Source organism: Nesoenas mayeri (assembly GCF_963082525.1).
Source record: "Nesoenas mayeri genome assembly, chromosome: 9".
NCBI lineage: Eukaryota > Metazoa > Chordata > Aves > Columbiformes > Columbidae > Nesoenas > Nesoenas mayeri.
The window spans coordinates 7,906,169-7,929,624 of record NC_137557.1 but is presented as its reverse complement, the minus strand read 5'-3'; the positions used below and the strand labels follow the sequence as shown (position 1 = coordinate 7,929,624).

Genomic DNA, 23,456 nt, shown 5'->3' with positions numbered 1-23,456 from the left:
TTTCAGTTCTCTGGCTTACATGAGGCAGTTGTACCGATGCAAAGGAGAGCTTTTCTCTGGCAGAGTCTCTTGGTTTGCTAGGCTTCAAACTCTTATTCAGTCTGAAATTGTCACAAAATAAAAGTAACATTTCTCTAAACTGGTTTCTCTAGTAAATACCTTTAACTTACCATCTAGATGTCTAGCTACTGTACTAATTTGGAAATCAATAGACTGATTTTAAGGTATAATGCAGTTTTATTCATCTGAGCTAATTTTCCCTAGGGGAAAGTATTCCAGTAACAAAGACCCACTTACCCCCAGCTGATAATTGCAAGCCCTGGAGAATGCACTGTGCAGAGGATTACAAAAAACATGTCCTCTTCTGTGGAACAGAGGTCATACAGCCCAAGGCAGATGACAGAGGAGCAGTGAAAGCTGTGGTGCTGCGGACTGGTCAGTCAACACTTCAGTTTGCTTTTCCTTTCGTGCGTTTTCTTACTGGAACAGTCTGACTTAATGTGCCCAGACATTAAGTGAAAGGCATTAATACAAATTCACAACAGTTAGATGGAGAACTGATATCCTGGGCTGGGCTAAGCTATTATGCATTGTTCTCGTTTGCTTGGCATAGCTTTTGCAAAAACCACTAGCGTATGATTACAAAGAAGAATTTTACTTTGCTTCTGAGACATTGAAAAAATCTTCCTCCTGAAGACAAAAATAACTTTTTTCTATATTCTGCAGAGTAGGTCACATACGTTGAAATGAAAGATCTGGGCCTCCTTTCTTAAATTACAGAAATCATGAGTCATTTTAAAACCCTCTATTTTTTATAGCGAACTTTTGGGAATGTTTTCCCTTGGAATCATTTTAGTTTGTCTTTCCAGGTTTCAATACAGCCAAAGGGGATATGGTGAGGTCCATTCTCTACCCTAAACCCATGAACTTCAAGCTGTACAGAGATGCCCTCCGGTTCCTGATGTGTCTCATAGCATTTGCAGCCATTGGAATGATCTACGCAGTGTGTGTATTTGCACTTAATGGGGTAAGTTACTAAATGCAGGAGAAATGGTCACACACAGTTTCAAGAGACCTGAAACCTGAGTGGCTTCATGTACAGTTACATATAAAAATACAGTTCTTGTCACTCTCCTTTTTGTCTTAGTATATGAGGCTGTTTTACAATGTAATTCAGTTTGTAATGATACACAAGCTCTCATACATTCAATTCCAAGGTGCCAAAAACGGCTGTTTCCCGATAGTAATTTCTTTTGAGGTCTTAGCAAATCCTATGCAAGAACTTCATGTCTTATCAGCAGCCTTCTGTATGCCGACTACCTCTATGTTACCTGCCCTGTGCTTGCTGATATGTGTAATTAACAATGCATGTAATTAGCATAATGCTTTCTAGAGCTGTGGAAATGGGAGATTCCAAGACCATAGCACTCTGCAAGGAGCTTTTACAGAGTTTTTTTGGTGTTTTATGTTCATTCCTAGAAAAATCACAAGTGAGTCATGGGTTAAATGGGACACAGACTGATGTGTCGTGACAAGGCAGCTTTCCAAAAACTTCCGTTTAGATCAAAGACCCATCTATCCCTGTCCACTGTCTCTGAGAGTAATTGGTATCAAATATTCATGGAAACTGATTAGGAAGTAGGGCAAGTATAGAACAATTCTTCCCTGATATATTCTTCTGACTTCTTGTAGAAAAAGGTTTAACAGTTCTGAAAGCTGTCTTTTGTATCTAGATGATCTAGCGTTAATAGCCACTGAAAATCTCCCAGAGTATGATTCAAGATATTTCTGAATTCGTTTGTGCCTTGGACTTGACAACACCTGTGGCAATGATTCCCACAGTTTCATTATATACTGTGTAAAAATGTTTTTAAAGCTGCTATCTGAATCACTGAAGACACTGTAGATTTTTGTTTTAGAGAAGTAGGAATAGCTTTCTACTTGATGTTTCCTATACTATTCAGGATTTAGAGATCATCTGCCACCCCTTCAGCCACCTTTCTTCCACGTTACAGGGCCCTGGACAGTCCAGGTATCAACACAGATCCCTGAAATTTATTGATATCATGTAGAACTCCTTCTACTTTTTTTCATATCTTTGTATAGTCATTTGCAGAGTGGTGGAAAGGGATATAACCTTCACTTGGTTATAACTCAGCTTAATATCCTTGAGATCTTTTGAGAAATAACTTTTGCAAAGCCAACTATCCTGTATCAGTTGAGTCACCCACATCTCCACTGATTTTTTACAGAGTACTCCAGGAGGCTTATGGAGTATTAATTCCCTCTGTGAAGACCATGTTAGCTCTTCTCTAATGTGCCATGTACACCAAAGGTTGATTAATTCTATGTGATAATTTTAAACAAGTTTCTCAACATAGAACTAAGACTTACAGTGTTAGGAAGCAGCAGGAGCCAGCTGTTCCCTAGGGGAAGGCAAGCCAGGAGCTGAGGGTGAGCAGAGCCCAGGCAGTACCCTCACTGACCAGGGCACAGTCACACAGGATCTGAACATGGCAGGCAGAGCTGTGTGCTGCGAACAGCCCATCAGTATTCCCAGGCAAGGCAAAGTGGTAAATAATCCAGGCAGACTGGTCAAAAGCAGAAAGAGATGAGGACAGGAGACAAGGCAACATGTATGTAAAGGTATCCATTGAGGAGACAGTGCTAGAGGCAGGTACACCTACGACATGGTGCAGACAAGGACTGGAGGCTCAGGCCTGAGCTTAACTGGAGCTCCAGAACTCATAAGCAGGTGGAGCTGAGGCTAGTGAGGTTAATTAAGACCACTCAGTGCACCTAGGGCCCTGCCATATTGGTTGTGAAGTCTCTGAAGGGTTCACTTGAAGCCCTTTTAAAAACAGTTTGCTCATTCTCATGCATCAAGGTCAGTATAAGAAAAAGTTGTACACTGTAAACAGTAACTCTGCAGTTTTTAAAGCCTAATTGCTTTAGAACTTATGCAAAAACTTTCAGGACATCATTTCATGCCTTGATAATTATCTGCCTATGTCAAGTCCAAGTCCTGAGTTGCAAGGTTGATTCTGCAATTCAGCTTTTGAATCATTTTTCTCCTTTGCAATAATCTATGGTCAGTTGTCTCAGAAGATTAATTCCCCTCGGGATATCAAAGGAAGTGTGTTTAAGAACACACCTTGGTGTCTGCTTTGCCATTTTTCCTTTTTTTTTTTTGTTTAGCTTCACCCTTGTAATATGTAAAATACATGCTGATGTTATCACAGCAGCTGAAACTGTCTTGTCAGACTGTTGTCTGGTGTAAGACTCGGTCACATGATACACTAAATGCTCTCCTGTGAGAGTGTTTCTCTAAAAGTGATAAGTGCTTCATTCTCACATAAAATATATAAAAAAATATTATCAAACTGGTGTGTTCTGTGGTCTGAAATAATATCAATGAAGGGAGAATGAGCACATGATGGAAATTCATCACATCAAATGCAACATGATTTATGGTCAAAGTCCCAAGCTCAGAAGCAGTAATAATAGAGCTCTAATGACAGTTTGCAGATCCTTCTGAACTGCAAATTGGCTTTAGTTTGCAGTGTCTTGGTTCTGGGACCCTAATTTGAAATGCATTCAATCCTTTAGCAGTAATATCAACTGCCAAGAATAACAGTGTCGACATTCAGCATAGTTGCAGTTTTACACCGACCTCTAAGCTCCCAAATTCAAGATCACTTTTAGAAATGTAACTTTTACTTACATGACTTTTCCTGCAGGTAAAAGCAATTTCCTTTCACAACTCCTAGAACATAAGGTCAGAAGAAATCATTAGCTCATGCATTCTGCCCTCCTTTTCAGCACCATCCCATATGTCTCACCTTTCACCTTAACATCAAGTCCGGAGCTGTGCCTGTAGGCAGTTGGATGAATGCCCATATAAATGGCAGATTCTTGTGTGCTATATCATGGGAAACTGGGCTTGACTGAGGGTGCAATAGCCTAACTGACATGTTTGAACTCATGCTGTGGAGGAGGCTGTAAGCTCTACCCAGCAGGTTTGTTGGCATGGAGAATGAAGGCCTGGAGGCTGCTCTTTAGCAGTGGTGTAGCCTTAAAGCCTTTGGTTAAATCAAAGCAATTAATTTCTTAGGGAGATGAATACGTGATGGACCATAGGCAGAAAACACCACAGCATGAAGTACCTGCAGTGGAAAGGTGGAGGGATGAAGAGGGCTGCATTCTGACAATCCAAGCAGCACTCCTTGCCACCCTCTTGCTGATAACTGCCTTTGGTTTCATGTCAGGAGGAGACAGGAGAAGTGGTGAAGAAGGCTTTGGATGTTATCACTATTGCTGTCCCCCCAGCTCTGCCAGCTGCCTTGACAACAGGGATCATTTATACCCAGCGGAGGCTGAAGAAAAAGGGCATCTTCTGCATCAGCCCACAAAGGATCAACATGTGTGGACAGCTGAACCTCATCTGCTTTGACAAAGTAACTGCTATGTGGTGGTTACTCTCTTAGTAGTAATGGGAGCCACGCTGGCGGTGGGAAAGTGTGGGTTTTGATCAAGCACTTCCATCATACTATAGAAACACACTGACCACTCTTGTGTACTTAAGTTTGTGTTGTCTAAACAGACACTGTTGCAAACTGTTGTTTTTCTTGGAATCTAGGAACTGGCTGGTAGCATTTTTGCTCTGCACTGTGTTGGCATTTTCTGAACAGTAACTTCTTAAAATAAGTCATGCTTTTTATTCCTCTTGGAGCTCTCATGTGGGAAGTTAATGTAAATGTACATTTTAACTTAGACTGGCACCTTAACAGAAGATGGCCTGGATCTTTGGGGCTTGCTGCCCTCTGAAAGAAACAGGTAAGGCTCCTTGACACACCAATGGCATTTAAATTTGGTGGGATAGTGACTGGATTCTCCTCATACACATATGAACAAATCTGAAAGATAATTAATGTCAAAACAGCAGTTTGAAGTTCCCTGTTTTAGATTTCCAATATTACTTCTGTAGCCTTTGTAAAATGAGTTTGTTGCCTTATCCCAGGAGTCATGCTCTACATGAAATGATGCAGCTGCTGTCACCAGCATTTGGCACAGCACATCCAGGCAACATAGGCTGCCCTAGACATGCCAGGTTAGATCTCAAAGCTGCAGTCATCCACAACCAACCCTTTGTGGCAGAAAATCACCATTACCCCTGAGGTTGCCACTCAGTTCCTTCAGTGCCCATGTTTTTGCCCGTTTACATTTCCAGAAATGAGCATGCACAGAAATGCTCAAACTTATCCTCACAGCTTGAGCCCTTACACAAGCTGCAAGGAAGGTATTTTATAATAATCTGTTCCTCTGTCCATCCCAATGGATTCCTTAACTCTGTGGAATACCCCTGTTCTGAGCAAGTGTATCCCAGCCCTTAACAGCTGTGTAAGAAATAGCTCCCCAGCAATATGCTTGTGGTCTGACCACAGGATAGGGCCTTAACAGCCTCCTGACTTAAGATTTTTTTTTTTCTGTTAGTTATATGTTGTTTGGTGTTCTCTGATGATAATTTTTATGTTTTCTTTTGTGTTAGCTTCCAGGACGTTCACAGCTTTCCTGCAGACCGCAGCCTGCCTTGGGGCCCAGTGTTCAGAGCTATGGCGGTCTGTCACTCATTAATTGTTTGGGAGGGCAAGATCCAAGGAGACCCACTGGATGTGAAAATGTTTGAGGCCACTAACTGGGTAAAGCTGTGCTTTGTTGTTATGCAAATAGTGGTGGGGAGTTTTGGTGTTCTTGCAAAGGAGAAAGGTCCCAAGCCCTGCCAGGCACATAGCCACTTCTCACACAGAAGGTAAACAGTTAAAACCCAGAGAGACAGCACTTGTGCAGGCTTTTGGAGAAATGTTCCTTGTTTCTGCCTAGAGCTTTCACCTATGAGTACTTCAAATACTTCACTCATTTGACTGGAAGTGGTGGATATCATGTGAACTCCACTGGGTTATCAGCTCTGACTGTGGCTGCTGCCAGATAACAGGCATTCCCAGATATGGCAGAAATGCAGATTAAGACTGCTTTTATAGAGCGTGTAACAGACCTCAGCAAGCTTTGAACTAAATACAAGATTTTGACCTTTGTTAGAGCTCTGTCGATGTGAAGATATTTCCACCATCTTCATGTTTTAAAGCTCATGCCTCTATGAAAGTGTTCAGTCTCTGTCCCATGACCTACAAACAGCCACCAGTGTTACTATTTACACTCCGATCATTTGCAGGGATAAAGAGGGGGGAATGGGCATTTATGAAAACTAAAAGTCTGCAAGTTTGAGATGGATAAGAGGAAAACAGCAAATAATTACCTGGTGGAAGGTACATCCACAAGCCATTGCTGATGCAAGATAAGAGACTCAGGGCAGGATTAGCCAGTTACGTGGGTGACAACATCTGTACTTAACACCTGTCTGGTTTGCATCTGAAAAATATGTAAACCAGCCAAGTTTCAAGGAATAAATTATCCAGTAATGACAGGAGTTAGAGGGTGTTTTTCCCCAGGGGCATCACTTTGCCATCTCAGCCTTGGGCAGACGCCCATCGAAGTTGTAAATTAAACAGGAATAATCTTGCTAAATAATTCCTGTGAAACATGAATAATAGTGTGCCCTTTGACACCATGAAATATTTTTATTCCTCACAGTCACGTTGTGATGATTGAAAAACCCAGGTGATTTGTGCAGTACTTCAAGTAGCAGAGGATCGTGCTTTCTACATTAATACAAACTCTTATTTATTATTTTCCTATTGACTCTATGTTATATCTAAAGATTTTTGCATATCTAAGTGAGTTGTAATGAATAAAGGATTTACTGTCTGTGAAAAGACATAATTTATTTGCCATGCAAGAGTACAACAGTATTTTAGTGAAGGTGGTGAAGCTCTGGATTTGATTGCCAAGGAAAGCACTAGGATTTCCATTACTAGAGCTTTTTAGTGTGAAATCAGGCAGATTTCCCTCAGGAATGGATAAGATACCTTCTTTTGAGAGAAGAAAAATCTCTAAATGATTTCTTGGGGTTCCTTTTAGCTCTGCTGGTGCTGTGACCTGAAAGATTTTTGTCTTTCAATACACAGGTGATAGATGATTCCAGCGGACACCAGATTGAAGGTCATGGATCCACACATGCCACAGTTGTTAGACCTGGGCCTAAAGCCAGCAGTGTAAGCTACTTGCAAGATTCACATTCATGATCAAGTTAAATTGTCAGTATAAGAGCTACCTCATGGTAGAGAAACACTTGGTTGTCAGTGGCCAGGACAGCTCTTCCACACTTCTTCTTTCTTGTACTGCCTGCAGAGAGATTGACTTGCTCTCTCTGATTAAAAAGAGATGCAGCTCACACCAGAAGCAGGGGGATGCTGGACATTTTGTCCATCTCAGGAATTTGCCTGTCCTGGTGGTCCTAGACTCAGTCCAAACTCAGGCAAGTAGTGAAGATCTCTAAAAGCACTTGGGAGTGCAGTGGAGTCTGGTAACTGATGTCAGACTGTTACTGCTGATAGACACCAAGGCGGGTGCTTTCAGACATCCATTTTCCCTTTGCAAGACCAGTGTAAGATCTAACAGAGTCTTGTTAAAGAAACAAGACTGGTGAGTTCCTTTCAGCAATTACATGTAATAGTCTGCTAAAACTGTCAGTGAACTTTTCCTACTGCTTAAGCTAAATATTTCTGTAGAAATTTCACCTCCTCTTTATATACCAGTCCTTTCTGTCCCACTGTGACAAATTAGCCTCTTATACATGGTTAGCTTCTTACCATTGCCCAAAGGACAGACCTAAAATCCTTTAGCCTGAGTTTAAAATCTTTGTTGCAGTATCTAATCCACTTGCTTTTCTCCTAGGCCCCAGTGGAAGGAGTTACCATTTTACATCAGTTTCCATTTTCTTCAGCTTTGCAGAGAATGTCTGTCATTGCCCAGGAAATTGGTGGTGAACAACAGGTCTTCACAAAAGGGGCTCCAGAAACGGTAGCCATGTTATGTAGAGCAGAAACAGGTAAGTAATATTTATAAATGATTCCTAGAAACACATTTGTATAAGTGACTTTTGATGGTGCAGTGAAGTGGAAGGTCCAAATGAGATTTCTGGGTCTAAGACTTTATCAGCCTGAAAAGTCAGAGTCTCTCTGTTGTGCTCCAGGGCTAAGGCTGAGCTCCCATACAGCCTTTCTCAGCAAAGAAGGACTGCTGAGAGATAAAAGCAAGTATCAACTCTTGTACAAGGTGTACGGTCTCTGCCAGAATAGATATTTGAAAAAGTTGTCTACTGATTCAGTATACACCAAAAAAAGTTTTCTTTTTTCTCCAAGCTTTGGGAGGGTGACACACTGGAAGGAGCTAAGTCTTTGCAGAATAGTTTAGGATCCTAAGTGCAAAGTGTCAGAGGAGAGGCAATGATTTTCTTGTCAAGTGAAGTTCAGTCTAGCAGCTTTCCTTGGTGTCCTTGGCCTGTTCGTAGACTTTAAGTGTACCTGCCCTCTGGGAAAAGAACCTTCCCTGCTCCAAGGTGCTCTTTTTATTAGAAAGCTGTCAATGCACTGATGAACTCTCTTTTCCTCTTTTGCACAGTTCCACCAAACTTTGAAAGCAAGCTTCGGCTCTACACAGCGCAGGGCTTCAGGGTCATTGGACTGGCGTGTAAATCTCTCCAGGCAGGGAAGCAATCTATGGATCTGACAAGGTAAGGCATAGACTGCTTCTTATCAGCCACATTCAGCCATGGGCTAGTGGTGCCTCACACGGTACCACTACCACAACACCTCTACCAAGAGCAGGGATGTTGTACAGAATTTTGTTAGATTTAGGCCAGAGGGAATCTGATTCAAGTCTGGATATAGGTCTGTCTGAGAACGGGTGGAGGGCGCCTCACTATCCCATGCCTATAGCACGTGCCCACAATTGTTACACATTTCTTAACAGTGGATCAATATAGGAAGTACAACTCTAGTACACTCTGAAGGCTAGTATGCGCGTCCTTCTGTGCATCATTTCTACCAGTCTTCTTGCAAGTTTATCCAGGCTTTCAGCTCAAAAGAAGTATCTTTTTTTCTTTTCCTTTTTTAATCCTGGTTCCTTGATTAAGCAAAGGCAGCAGATGGTCTCCATTACACCGTCTGTTCTCTAGCCCAGTCAAAGTTAGCAGACTGTCTTCTGCTGCTGCCTAGGTCCAATCCATTAGCTTTCTCGCTTTAGCTTTCTTTAGTTTCTAGAGAAGCAAACAAACTCTTCTGGTGTGCTCATGGTATTAGTTTTCCACAAGCCTCACACAAGAACACCTACACATGAATCCATATGCTTTTACACAAATCCCTCTAGCTTTTGCCTGTGATACTCTAAAAACATCACTTCTGAAACATTTGCCATTACTTAGCATCTGCTGTCCTCTCTGTTTAATAGCTGTGGGTCCTAATCCAGACAGGAGTCACTTGCTCTTTCATGGGCTTTTTGCATTGCTGAAAGGGCCAGTGACACCGAGGCAAAGTGCAAGTGGCTTGTTTAATTCTTGTGACAGGTGTCACAACAGACCTATCCAACCCAATGAGCAAATGTGTGTGATATGGCTCAGATTTTGCAGTTGTGTGTGCAGTTACAGCATGTGTGATGTATGTACTGCCAGGCGAAAAAAGGAAACTGAAGGTCAAACGCAAGATCTGCTGTGAAAGCAGTGACTATTCGAGCACTACCTGACTCAGCTACTCTGACAGCCATGAAAGTGTTTGGCATCACCTTCTCACTACAGTGGCTAAAATAAGGATGTGAAAGCTTTAGTTTTTTTCAGACTCTTTGGAGACAACCTGTCTCCCTAAGAGACCTGTAGTTTATGACTCAGGGATCAGATTGTTTACCCAATTCTCTTCTCAGCTGCATGTGTTGAACTGTAAAACAGGCAATAGCACAGGTATAAAGAAAAGAGTAGGAGAGAACAGAATCAGCGTTCTCACATGCTGTTTGCACAGATCCTACTGTCAAGAGTAGCAGATATGTTTACTAAGGTGTGTGTCTTTGTTGTACAGTCCTCAAATGAGAAGGACTAGTGTACATGAATTTTCCAAATCAGACCACCACAGTTTGGGAATCCTGCAGGAAATAATTCAGGGTGCTTTTTTATGCTGGCTAAGGATGGTGTATGAATGGAAAACCATCCAATGTATCCATCAGGCTTCGTGTTGATATGTGGAGCAGGTAGGTCAAAATTGGCCCTTTTTTTGATTTGGTAATTAAGCAAACATGATCTGGAAGCTGACTGTGCCCTGAACTCATTCTTCAGAGCAAGAGAAGAAGAGAAGGATAAAAAGTCATGTGAAGATTCTCCAGACAGTGGGAAGCAAGCCCTGCTGGTGTTGAAGTAGCACCATGAAATACAGACAGCCTGAGACTGCTGAAAAAAAAAACAAACAACAAAACTACCTTATTTTCATTCTTTTGAGTTAGGTGGGGTGGTTAACAGTTAGAACTGACTATCACCAAATTCAATGCAAAACCAGGCAAAAGGCAAAAAGAAGAATTAAATCTGTCTGTTCTTCACTCTTAGGGAGGAGATAGAATCTGATCTGACATTCCTGGGTCTGCTGATAATGGAGAATCGATTAAAGAGGGAGACAAAGCCTGTCCTGGAAGAGCTCAGTGCTGCCCGAATCAGGAGTGTTATGGTCACAGGTATCTAAAAAAGGTGGATTATTTATGTGGCCGCTGTCCCAGACAGAGAGTTCAATGATGTTTGAGTGAACAGTCTATTGCTTTCTCGCCACCACAGGTAGGAAGGCACAGACATTGGTATCTTTCAGACAACTGTAGTCCACGAAGCAACTGTGTTGTAATAATGGTGTGAGCTGAACTATGCAGGTTTATGTTCCTGACAACTTCACCAGGCTGTGTCAGATACCCAACTCTTAATCTGTCTGCCTTTCACCACAGATCAGAGCCTTCCTGTTCCTCTGATGCTTTCTAGTGAGTCCATTTGTTCTCCCTGCTAAGTTTACGAGATGACATGGACAAAGACATGTCATGCAAGATTCCCTCTTCATAGGCCCTCATGAAATCCTGTTCTCATAAATGAGCAGAGATGGAGCACGGATGCCAGGACAAGTCACTGAACCTTATGACATCTGGTTATCACACCTACCAGTCCCTATATATCCCATTTTTTTCTTGAAGGACTGGTTTGTATTTGGATGGGATGACCCCCAGTTTTCACATGGTCCAAAGACATTTTTCTATGAGTAATGCAAATCTTGTCTTATTGGGCTTCCTCTCTTTCAGAACACATCCTACACCAAAGCTGTCTAAGGGCAATTGGTGAGAATCGGCAATACTAGCAGTGAATCCCTTGTTGTTTTTTGTCTAGAACACATCATCTAGGAGCACATTCCCCATCTGGATTTCCTGAAGCTGAAGATGAAAATATTTCATCTCCACATCAAAATGAAAATATTTCATTTCCAGATGAAAATACATTAAATTGTTGAGATGGACCTCACCTGCAAATTTTTGATTTTTACCAAAGCTTTCTTAGGCAATGCTCTGAAATTTTGCTGCTTCTTGTGAGATTAAGGAAAAGACTCATGTTTCCTCCATAAGCAATTCCTCATTGCAGAAATTTAAAAATGACACTCCTCTTGATTTTTCTAGGTGACAACATTCAGACAGCTGTAACTGTTGCCAAAAATGCTGGGATGATTTCTCCAATGAACAGAGTGATTCTTGTGGAAGCGAATGAAATACCTGGATCTTTTTCAGCATATATAACCTGGAAACCACTAGAAGAAAACAAAACTGGAGATTACAGAACCCTGGTAAGCATATGAGAAGCAGGTGTTGTGCAGCAGCTAAACAAACTCAGCTGGAATGCTTTAAATAATACAGTGAGATTATGCTGGTGTAACAGAGACCAGTCATTCACCATTTTCTGCATGTCAGAATGTTATGTGCTAGGAAAGTGTTTAAAAAGAATGGATGTTTATATTGTACTCCCCTAGATCTTCCTTCCTAGTGTATTATCTTGTGAACAGGTTTTTGCTAACTGCCTAGCTAGGTTTGAGAATAGCTTTGCAGAAACCCAAGGAAGATTTGTTTCCAGCCCACATGCTTAGCTGATGCCAGTTTAAAGCATGTTTCCTTTCCCTGCAAGGTAAATTCGATAGTACAGATGTGGACTTAAAATCTATGGAACTGCACTCTATAAACCAGACCTGTTCAAGCAGGTAGTTAGCACTTCCCCATACCTGCAGAATTAAAACACAGATTAACTGTTGAGAAATTGCATATACATGGTGAAACATAGGCTGGCTATGCTAAGAAATTATATTTAATCAAGCATCTCCACAAAGAAACTGAGACAAAGACTCCCTGAAGAGTATGTCCGAAGATGCTGACCATTCTCTGAGAGGTACTGGAGTCAGGCAGATGGTCAGGAGTCTCTGCAGGGGCTGTTGAGCGCCTCCTTTCTGCCAAACCTCAGCCTGAGCAGCATCTTCACCATATTTCACCACAAAAAGGCACCACCCAGCTGTGGTGCCCATATGCTCTCTCACCCTTCTCACAGTGCAGCCCACCAGATGGGCAGTGTTGCATAAATTCTATCAAACGTGGCAATGCTGAGGGCCAGCTTTTAAGACAAATGAAGGATCCAGTTCACACTGAAATTAATGGCATTATATGCCTAAATCCCTTTACAAAGCCAGGCGAAGGCAATGGGCCTTGTACCCGCGTCTCCCAGAGTCTTCACAAGTGCCCTCCCCCTGGTATGTCCTTTTCTTTGTCTGTAGTAGTGCTCGTGTAAATGCACATAGCAGCTTTTGAGGGCTTGCAGGCAACACTCATTTGTCTTGTTTTATAGGAGAATGACAGTCAGACTGAAAGACGAATCAGGCCAGCGTTGGAGTCGGGCCAGTATCATTTTGCTATGAGTGGAAAATCTTACCAAATCATAGCACAACATTTCAGACACTTACTTCCAAAGGTAAGGTCTGGATTGTTTAACTGGAGCAGCTTGCCATTCAGTAGATGTGGATTGTCCTGATATAATTAGCTGAAGAGGTCTGTACCAGGACATCTTTTGGGAGCAATTCTAACCTTGAAATACTTAATGGGCTGGATGTATCTCTGATACTAACATATGGAGAAGGATCTGAAAATCCCTGGATTTTTCCTGCACATAAGAGGAGCAAACCTGCCTCATGGTGGGAGGATGTAACTTAAAACATTTGTGCCCATATGTATGCAATTCAGCATGATTTGCCTGTTTTACGGAAAGGGTTGTCTCATGAATTGTCTTCTAGTAAATCCCTGCCTGGTAATCTCTGTTCATCAGGTAATTCAAATGACACACCAGGCCTCTTGTCCTTATTGTAATTGTTATTTTTTTCAAAATATTAATTAATATACCTTTTATCTTTGATCATCAGCCTTTTCTGTTTTGGAGTCTAGTGTGAGTTGTTTGGAAATGTGAATTTTTGGTGATTTCTATTCCAGATAATCACTGAAATCACTGTGACGCTTGCCTCAAGTGCTTAAAAATAATTTCCTTTTTTCTCCTTCCAGCTCCTGCTGAACGGAACAGTTTTTGCTCGAATGTCTCCTGGTCAAAAATCCAGCCTTGTAGAAGAGTTTCAAAAGCTGGAGTAAGTTCATAATGAGCACTAAGAGTTAAGAGGTGTTTGGTGAATTTCCAGGCTTGAAAAGAGTCTAGTAAGAGTTAGCTTTTGTCTAACATAGCATTCCCTGGAAGTGCACAAAACTGAAGCTTCCACACTTTGGCACTTAAATTGCAAAAGCCTATGAAAGAAGAGATGCTGAAGTTCATGTTGGTTTGGCAACTTATCAAAGACCTAACACTCCCATGATTCTGGGTTTCGTTTGTTCACATCATCCTTCATCCTTACTTAACTTTCTGCGCATGAAGGAGGGGCACTTGTCTACCCAAGATTTTTGGGAATATCTCCCAGCACTGCAGCTTCTCAGATGCTGGCAGTCCTTTTACTGCACTGTTACTGACTTGGTGTGATGGGTTAGGAAACACGGCAGGACAGTCTGGATTAGTATGTCATGTGCTGCTCACAGTTGCAGAGGTGTATATATATCCATGAGTCCCAGGTGTTTTGTTGCCTGTTGTTCAGCTGTTTCCCAAATCTTTTGAAGACCTCCAGCCAACTAGCTGGCCCCTTGCCCTGCCTTAGAACAGGGTGAGTTTTAGGCTCTTTCAGAATTATCAGCCTGGTGTGAGCAGTTTTGAGCACCCCAACCATTGTTTGGCTTCCCTGAACCATCAATTCATGTCTGTTCCCAGTGAACATGAGGTACCAGTGACTGCAATCCTTCCTTTCTGAGCAGGGCTGCCAGCATTAGCCCTTTCCTCTCTTACAATTGATCTCACACCCAGTGAGGGTGGGACACTGAGTCTGTTGTAGTGAACATAAAAATTCATGGTAATGAATTCTTCAGTCCGTCATAGCAGAAACTCTTTACTATAGGCACATTTGAGGTGCAAGCCCAAGGCACGCGCACAGTCCATGGTCCTGGGCTTGTATTTCAGTATTTCAGCTTTCCAGAAGGGCTTTGAACAAAAGGCTCACATGACTTGTACAAATGACTTGCATGGAGGAGGCTCTGATTTCCTCCTGTTTATAGGTCTCATTTTCTCTCCAGCATTGAACTGTAGGTTGCTTTATTTTTTAGTTACTTTGTGGGCATGTGTGGAGATGGAGCCAATGACTGTGGGGTAAGTGACAATTCTTTACAATATATTTATTTAAAAAATGAAAAATGAATGCAATGCCAGTAGAATACCCCATACTGAGCACACACTGGAGATATGAGTGCTCTGCTTAGTCACAGAGCAGATGTACTGGTGCCAGTTCTTATTCAGGCCACAGTGTGGTCTTCACATTGCAAGAGCTGCCTTAGGCAGAGATTCTTGTGGTTTGTGGTCTCAAGGACTGATTAATTTCCTTTGCAAAAACCACCAGAGGATTCTCCAAATTCTCCATTGGTGTTCATCTTCATAAGAAGACTTAGGTGAGGAGAAGTTTTCATGGGGAACAGCCGCAGCCCTACAAGGTTTTCATAAGTGCACATTTTACTGAAGTGCAAGAATTTTTTTTGTGTGTGGGTTGTGTTTTGTTTTGTTTGTTTGTTTTTAATTAGTTTTTGTTTGGTTGGTTCGTTTTTTTTTCTTTCCAAAAGGAAGGGTCCATGTTCAGGTGGAACCCAGAACTCCCTTCTGGGCAGGTTTAGTTCACTCCATGACTTTGCACATCCTTGTGTCAGTGGGAGCAATGCCACCTAGGCAGTGAAGCACTCACTTGCCTTAACAATAAGTCCCAAGGGTTCTCCTGGGGGAAGCAAGCAGAGAACCTAGACTGTCTACATAAGGTGTGATTGCAAGTGAGGGCTGACAAAGGAGGCAGAGGCAAACGTGTCTTCTGCAGCTGGTGGTGGATGGCTTTGGGTTCTATGGGAGGTGGGCTTTCCCATGCTGTCATTCCCATTCTTCTTCTGGATGTGATGCCTCAACCACATCCCACTGGAGGAACCTTTCAGGCAGAGCACATCCAGGGAGTGAAAAGAGGCTGCTGTTCACAGAAGGGGTCGTGTAACAAGGGGTAATTTCTTGGCTGACATATCAGTTGCTGTGTCTTCCTGGTCTGTGAGTGCTGAAGGAGAATTAACTTTCAGGCTTTGAAAGTGGCACATGCAGGGATATCACTGTCGGAGCAGGAGGCATCTGTGGCTTCACCTTTCACATCCCGAACCCCCAGCATAGCATGTGTGCCAGAGCTAATCAGGTAAGCATGGGGGTTTGTTTCCTGTTACATAGAGGAGACAGTTCCCACTCTTCTCAAATATTAGTGTTGAGTGTTCCCACCAAGCCAGAACAGGAAAAAATAAATGCCTTTGACCTTGAAATTGCCATTTGCCTAGTTCCTATCTGAAATTCCTTTAAGATACATTAACTATCTCAAAGCTACAGGAGGAGGGCATCTACAGTGGAGACTTCTCTGCTTGTGACACATGCCTTCTTTTTGAACAGCGTTTTGAGAGGACTGGCAAGAGGAGCAGACCCATCATCTAACTGCTGTCCTTTGTTCATGTCTCCACACAGGGAAGGCCGTGCTGCCCTTGTCACTTCCTTCTGCATGTTCAAGTACATGGCGCTGTACAGCACCATTCAGTACCTTGGTGTTCTCCTGCTGTACTGGGTATGTCTTGCAAATGTGTTGGCTAGAACTGGATGAGCTACTACTCCCTTGTAGGAGAAACAATCCATAAAAGCCACAATAAGACTAGAGTATGGAGCTTTACCTTTATCTGAGCTGCAGATTTCTGTAGCATGATCATATGGTCCTCTTGTACCCTCAGCTGAAAACTGGATTCTTCCCATTAACTTCAGCCAGCAGGCTCAAGATCCAAGCTGGGCAAAAAGAATGCTGAGATATTGAACAGTATTTTGGGTGAGGGCATATGTCTGTGAAAAGGGAGAATCTGGCATAAGCATATGCTGTTGCAATTTACTCAGCATTTAAAGCATGAATTAGCTTGACAGTAAGCAAAATCCCCTAGAGTGCCTTGAAGCATTTTTGCATGGCTTCTTCCCAAATAGAGAGGAGGGCTTTGCTTTCAGAAGTCACCCAGCATTGAGAAAGCACATCTCTTCAAATAGCCTTCTTTTTTATTGCATTGAGGGAACTGGAAACATTGTTAGGCTGAACAATGCACAAAACGAGAGTGTTCACTGCAGGGTGGTGGATTGTGTAGTCTTCTTATCTGCTGACTAGCGTTTCAGAACGAACAGGAGAGCATTAGCTCCATGAAAATAATACAGCTTTCTGAAGACGATATATATTTGCCCATGGCAAATGTCTGATTTGTGATTTTGTTTTCCTTTGTGTTCTTTTCAGCAACTAAACTCTTTTGGGAATTACCAATTTTTGTTCCAAGATCTGGCTATTACCACTGTAATTGGTGTGACAAGTAAGCCCCTTAGTCATCCTATGTATTAATGCGAGAATGATCAAAAATGTTTTTCAGCTCCTTGGAAATGCATAATCATGTGTACAGAAAGGAAGAAAAGGGAGAGACTATGTAGAGTACAGGATGTTTAGGTTAGTAGAAGAGGTCTCTTGTTTGAGAAAAGCTCTGAAATAAGATGGGTAGCTCTTAATGGTGCATTTGCTGAACATGGAGGTTGTGGGTAACTGGGATGTTATCTTTAGAAGGAGGAATGAAGTGGGAAGTCTATTCAGATTTTTTCCTGTTGACTTGAGAAAGCAGATCAAGAAGATACCTAAGGATCTGTGCACAAATGAAGAAGTGTAGGGACTGACTGTTTGGAATCCAACTCATATTTGAAGCTGTGTAGGCAGGAGATATGAGAGGAAAGAGACACAAAAATGGAGAGGAAAGAATAGACAGATGTCAGACACTACAGAGCAAGAAGCTGTAATCCAAGAATTGGAGAGGAAACTGATGTTAGAGGGGAAAGGGAAAGAAGTGGTGGTTGAGATAAATGCAGGAAGAGATTCAAAATCAGGAATGGCAAGGGTAGGAGCATGAAAAGCACATATCAAAAGTACATAGCTGTCTTCCGTCTCTGCTGGAACATAGACAACTGGAAAAGGCTTTGATTAAATCAAGCCTAAAAGGCTCAGCTGCAATACCATGTGCCAAAAGCTACCTTGCTTGCAAGTAGCCCATTTGGGACACTGCATCAAGGCTTTCTGTATAGCAGTTTTACTCAAAGTCTGGATAACTTTGTTAAACCTAAGAACAAAGGAAAACCTGTTGATTCAGCTAATGCAGTCCTCCACCAGCTGAAATAACCAGGCACTAGGTGCTTAGTCCAGGAGAATGCACAGAACATGGGCAACAGAAAATCCCAAGCCATAGTTGACAAGTGACAGAAAGAGAACAGGAGACCCTGAGCATATCCTTATACCCTTGGTCCTGACAGTAGCCAAATAAAAATCCAATATTTTCTTTTCCAGAAAGCCTCATGATAGTCAGACACCATTAATTAACCTGCTCTGTGGCCATTAAGATTTTGTGAGAAAAAACCTTTGTATTTTATACTTGATACTAGTATTTGTATGTGTTATAAAGAATATTATAGACTGTAAAAGTGATGGCCATTGATAACAGTAATATACAGCAGCACTGCTTGTATTTTGGACACACTAGTAAACATGTCTGTGCGTGTTTCAGTGAGTTTCACAGGTGCCTATCCAAAGCTGGTTCCCTACAGGCCTCCTAGCCAACTTGTCTCGCCCCCGCTGCTGCTCTCTGTTGTACTTAACATCCTCTTCAGCCTCAGCATGCAGATTTTCGGGTTCGTGGTGGTCCAGGAGCAGCCTTGGTATTCCAAGACTGACATACACAGGTAGGTCCCCTTCTTGGGACTCTGGGTGCCACAGGGCAGACCCAAGTGGGACAGGTCTGCATGGTACTGTTAATCGGCTTAACTATAGGCCTGATCGGCAGCTGCAGGCAGAGCCTGTGCTTCCTCACAGGGTGCAGACATATTAAACAATGTTGTCTGCAGGTCCCTACATTCTCCAGCAAGTCTTCCACGCAACACAGCACATGTGGTGAGAATGCTGCTGTTGAGCACAAAGAGGAGTATTTGATTGCAGAGAAGACCAGAGTATCCAAGTAGGTTTGAGCTCAGGCTCTGCCAAGTTCAGAAAGCTCAATCCAGTGGGTAAAATTGAGGATATTGCCAAAAACGTGCAACCTTGTGATAGCAGGAGCAAATCATGGCTGTGAGGGAGAGTTCCTGATAGTGGTGTGGGAAGCAGGGGCAAATAAACAGGACAGTGATTATTTGCTGACCGGTGTGACTCTTTTTTTCAGTGCCTGCCTCTTGATGAACAATCACATGGAGAATTCCTCCTCTATTTCCAGCCTGGGACATGGTGGGATGAGAGACGTAACCCTTGAGCAAATGGACAATGGCTACAAGAGCTATGAAAACACCACAGTGTGGCTGCTAAGTACCATCAACTGCATCATTGTAGCACTAGTGTTTTCCAAGGGAAAGCCTTTCAGGCAACCTATCTACACAAACTGTAAGTGTGGGGAGAAAGGGAGGGATCTATAAGTCAACCCAAGAGGTCAATTCAATAGAGAAAAATAAAAACTTGACTCAAGTGATGCCAGCCAAAAAAGCAGAAGCCCAGTATTAGATTTCTAAATGACTAAAGGCCAACTTTTCAGAAGTTTTAGTGCCAGTGGCATCCTGTGACCAGCAGCTCTCTGAGCTGGGCCCACACTTCGTGCTTCTGTAATGCTAAAAACTTGGCCCTGGCATTTGGATTTCTGAAATAGACAAATGGAGTTTGATAAAAACTTTTAAGGAGTAGCAGGAAGGTGGTGATGGCTCACAGAAGCATCACATTACTTAAGGCAGCCTGAATGAGTCTTCTTGAGATGAGACAGAATTAGGGGTTAGGGACATGGCTTATCGATGGGCTTGGCAGTGTTAAGTTTATGGTTGGACTCAATGATCTTAAAGGTCTTTTCCAACCTAAATGATTCTATGATTCTATGAAAGATGCTTTTAGCATTTTAAATCTGTGGCTACAAGGCTTGTCCCAGCCTTACCTATATCTGCTTGACCAGTAAAGCTGGCATTTTACTCTGTTCACTTTGCTAAAATGGATTTTATTTTTTACTGTTTCACACAGAAAATGATTACAGTCTTCAGTAGTAAAGGCAAGCAGCTGAGATTGCTCACAATGCTGTGGTTTTATTTGCTGCTTCTTGTCTCTTCAGATGTGTTCATACTGGTGCTCATAGGACAGCTGGGCATTTGCCTCTTCTTGCTGTTTGCTGATATTGATGATCTCTACTCTAAGATGGATGTGAGTATTGTTCCAAGGTGCGTTTTCTTCCTGCTGCCAGTCCTGTTGTAAGTGGGATTGCTTTTAACAAAAGGCACAGACTTTTGCAGTGATACATGGTACCTCTAAAGGCAAATCAAATTTAAAGAGATGGACTTTAGATGATGGGCTGGAAGAACCTGGAGATAACAGTAGCTCCAAACTCAGATCTGTGCATTCTGGCACCTGGGCAACTACACATGCACGTTTGATTGTTTCAGCACGTTGTCCATACAAGAGAAGATGACATCACTAAGTTTACCATGCTTGGTATGTTGATGTCTTGATAGTTGTGAAGCCAGGAGAGGAAAGGGGCTAGGCCCTGCAAGTTTAAACTAAGGCACCATGCATTTGTGTTTCTCAGGCTGTGCTGCTCTGCACACAGATCCTCCTGCAAAGATCTGCCAGTTCACACTCACAGCACCTCTCGGTTCTTAGTCCCAAATATTTTCAGGCTTCCTGTTTAAATTTCAGACAGTTCTCAGTTTCCTAAAGCGGTATTTGGCTTTGGAACAGTTGTAGAGAAAGACTAGTGGGACTGTCATGGCAATAAGGGATCTGCCTTGATCCTTGATTAATAAATACTGATAGGGCTTGGTTTATTTAGTCTGGCAGAATGCAAACTGGGAGTTGCCTTATGCAAATCTATTCTTAGGAGAAATGCAAGGGAAGGATAAGATCTACATCGGCTGTAGGACAGGGTTGTCAGTGGACCTGGCAACAGGGTGTTGAGGCTGGGAGATGTTAACCTCATCCACTATGACACAGCCTTGTAGCAGAAGTCGCAGGAACAAAACAACAAAAGCATCGCACAGCTATTTTTTCAGTACATTTGCCATCAGAATGATGAAGTGTTGTGCCTTTGGATAGCAAATACTGAAAAAGATGCTGCTTCCAGTCCTGTAGTTTTGCATGAGGGTTGGCAAGTGGATTTAGAAATGGAAATAATGAAACATGGAAAGAGAAACACAGACAAGGGGAATGGATCTGGATTTTGAATACTAAGCAGCTTAGCTAAAGCTGCCTCACCGTGTAACTTCCCAGAGCAGTGGCTCGGCAGGCAAAACCAGTTAAAGAATGTACCACGAGATGGCACTTCAAAGCAAGTCTCAGTCTAGTTGTGGACTGTGGTGACCCAGGACATCGTCAGCACTGTAGCCGTGAGGGGCTAAAATGCCTTTGAGGAGAACTGCAGAACTCCTGGGCTGTCTGGAGGGAATAGAGTGGATTTGCTAAGACAAAAGGAGGGAGTGGCAGTAAGAAATTCTGCAATAGCCTTGCCCTGGAGAAACTGCTGATCCAAATTTTGGATCTGAGCTCCAAAATAAGTTGAGCTACAGCCAGAAAGCCAGTGCTGCCAGCTGTGGGAAGCTGGAGCTGAGTGTGGAGCTGAAATACTCAGACTTCCAACTGCTTCCTGTAATAGAAATGTACGCCTCCAGTTGCACCATGGGAGGTTTAGATTGGATATTAGGAAAAAATTATTCACTGAAAGGGTTGTGAAGCGGTAGAGCAGGCTGCCCAGGGAAGTGGTTGAGTCACGATCCCTGGAGGTATTTAAAAGACATGTAGATGTGGTGCTTAGGGACATGGTTTAGTGGTGGAGTTGACAGTGTAAGGTTTACGTTTGGACACAAGGGTCTTTTCCAACCTAAATGATTTTCTGAGTCTATGATTCTATGACACAAGCTCCTACCGGTGTCCAGTGTGTGTACACGTTGTTGATCAGCTTCTCCTGCTTTTTTCGCAGCTTGTTTGCACCCCTACCATGTGGCGGATCTCCATGGTGATGATGCTTGCGGTCACATTCACTGTGTCCTTTATTGTCGAGGTGAGCATGCTTCATTGAAAATACCTGTCAGCACTAACTGGAGAGATGAAAGTGTCAAGTCTCACTCTTTCTCCCTTTTCCTCAGCCCAACTTGGAAATATCTAGTAAAACAAGAGTGGTTGCTGCTACCTTGCCCTTACTCTCTTTCCTCAAAGTCCCACATCTGAATGATCAGATACAAGGGAGTGCAAGGCCCAACCACCTTTTCTTTCCTCTGGTACGTGGGATGTATCAGGCTCTGCCCCAGACTAGAGAAATATGGGCAATCTTTGGTGTTTTCTACACAGATCCTGAAAACTGTCTGGAGGAGCTGGTCTCAGTTTTCTGGTGGAGAGCTCTGGTGGAGCTGCTATGAGAAGTGGTCAGCAAAATGCTATTTAAAGAATGTGAATGAGCAGGACAGGGTGGAAGATCTGGGTCTCCACTACTTGCCCCATGTGTGTCCTGTGAATGAAGAGGGAAAACTGCTGTCCAGGTCCTCCAGAATTGTCCTTTTGCTCTTGCTTTTACAGGAAGCTGTCATTGAGAACAGAGCCCTGTGGCTGCTGCTGAAAAAGACCTTCCGGTACCAGTCAAAGAGCCATTACAAAAGGCTGCAGCGAGTGTTAGAGCAGGACCCAGCCTGGCCACCTCTGAATGAAACCTTCTTCTCAGACTCTGTGGCAATATCTGTGGAGGGAAATATGGGAGGCCACAGCAATCCAACATTTGACAGCAACGAGGATGCACTCTGAAGGAAAATACAGAAGACACATTTCCAGGACATTTGCAGTTGGCTGTTGGAGGACTATCTCAGAGACATAAGAGGAAAGACCAACCCCTCACTGCCCCCCTATTCTGAGACTAACCAGCTCTGGCTTATTTTTAAATTAACTGGAAGCAGAAAAGCTGGCTGCAGTAGCATGAAGCCACAACAGTGTTTCCCCTGTCCTCTTGCCCATGTATGAATGGCTGCCAGCTGTAAACGGAACAGCTTGCTGAATATTGACAAAGTATTCATGGTTGAAAAACCCCACTGCTGCATTCCTCTCTTGAACTGCATTATGAAGTCCATAAAGGATGGGGCTCCTCCAGATGAGAAGTAGCTAATTCAGATACCAGCACTCCCCTGGGGAAATTCCCTTCAACAGAACATTTAGAACTTACTCCTGATAGAGGCTGCTGAACATTGACAGGTCCTGGGACTCCTAGAGCTCTCAAAGTTGCAGATAATTCTACCTGGTGTCTGGCATTTCTTGGGGCTTTTTCCCCTTCTGGCAGTCCTTGGCTTTGTGGAGATGCAAATAGCTTTGTTGCTAGCTCACTGCTACCAGGCAACATGTTTGCCATCTTCTCAGTTTAAAATGTGGTGCTTGCATTTTCTAAGTGAAAACACTATTGACCTACAGAGCAGAGCGATATAATCGTTTAACAGTTCTTTTTTGAGGGAGGTATTTGCTCAGTATATCCATTTCAAAAATGTAGAATGAAACACATGATAATTGCAAATTATGATCTCATTCTGTACAAGGACATGCCGTCCCTTGTGGTGTGAGCTCGCTGTGCTAGAGTGGCTGCTGCACGGCTGGGCTGCTGCCTGGCATCAGCTCCTGGTTTACCAGTGCCAAACCAAGCAGATACTGAAGGCATGACTACCTCCAAGGGCGTCAGTCCTGAATTATAAGACGGGGAGCCACCTAGGTCTCAGAACAATTTTGTTAAATCCTGTGGCATGCTCTGAAGTTGAACCATCTGAGGGCTTT

General features: G+C 42.9%; 1 protein-coding gene across 1 annotated transcript in view; it reads left to right on the top strand.

Annotated features, from left to right (window-relative positions):
* The window catches only part of LOC308043690 (putative cation-transporting ATPase 13A4), a gene marked incomplete at both ends in the record, with an annotated part of 39,310 nt that extends 16,862 nt beyond the window's left edge, over positions 1-22,448 (top strand). The window contains 21 exons of the mRNA XM_080349912.1: positions 265-435; positions 870-1,027; positions 4,269-4,457; positions 4,775-4,836; positions 5,549-5,699; positions 7,083-7,169; positions 7,852-8,005; positions 8,578-8,689; positions 10,541-10,665; positions 11,638-11,801; positions 12,845-12,967; positions 13,549-13,628; positions 14,683-14,725; positions 15,682-15,791; positions 16,109-16,205; positions 16,905-16,977; positions 18,208-18,382; positions 18,856-19,070; positions 19,777-19,865; positions 21,634-21,714; positions 22,227-22,448. Coding sequence (XP_080206038.1) covers positions 265-435; positions 870-1,027; positions 4,269-4,457; positions 4,775-4,836; positions 5,549-5,699; positions 7,083-7,169; positions 7,852-8,005; positions 8,578-8,689; positions 10,541-10,665; positions 11,638-11,801; positions 12,845-12,967; positions 13,549-13,628; positions 14,683-14,725; positions 15,682-15,791; positions 16,109-16,205; positions 16,905-16,977; positions 18,208-18,382; positions 18,856-19,070; positions 19,777-19,865; positions 21,634-21,714; positions 22,227-22,448 — 2,681 coding nt within the window. The remainder of the gene's footprint in view (positions 1-264; positions 436-869; positions 1,028-4,268; positions 4,458-4,774; positions 4,837-5,548; positions 5,700-7,082; positions 7,170-7,851; positions 8,006-8,577; positions 8,690-10,540; positions 10,666-11,637; positions 11,802-12,844; positions 12,968-13,548; positions 13,629-14,682; positions 14,726-15,681; positions 15,792-16,108; positions 16,206-16,904; positions 16,978-18,207; positions 18,383-18,855; positions 19,071-19,776; positions 19,866-21,633; positions 21,715-22,226) is intronic.
* Positions 22,449-23,456: the final 1,008 nt, after the last annotated feature.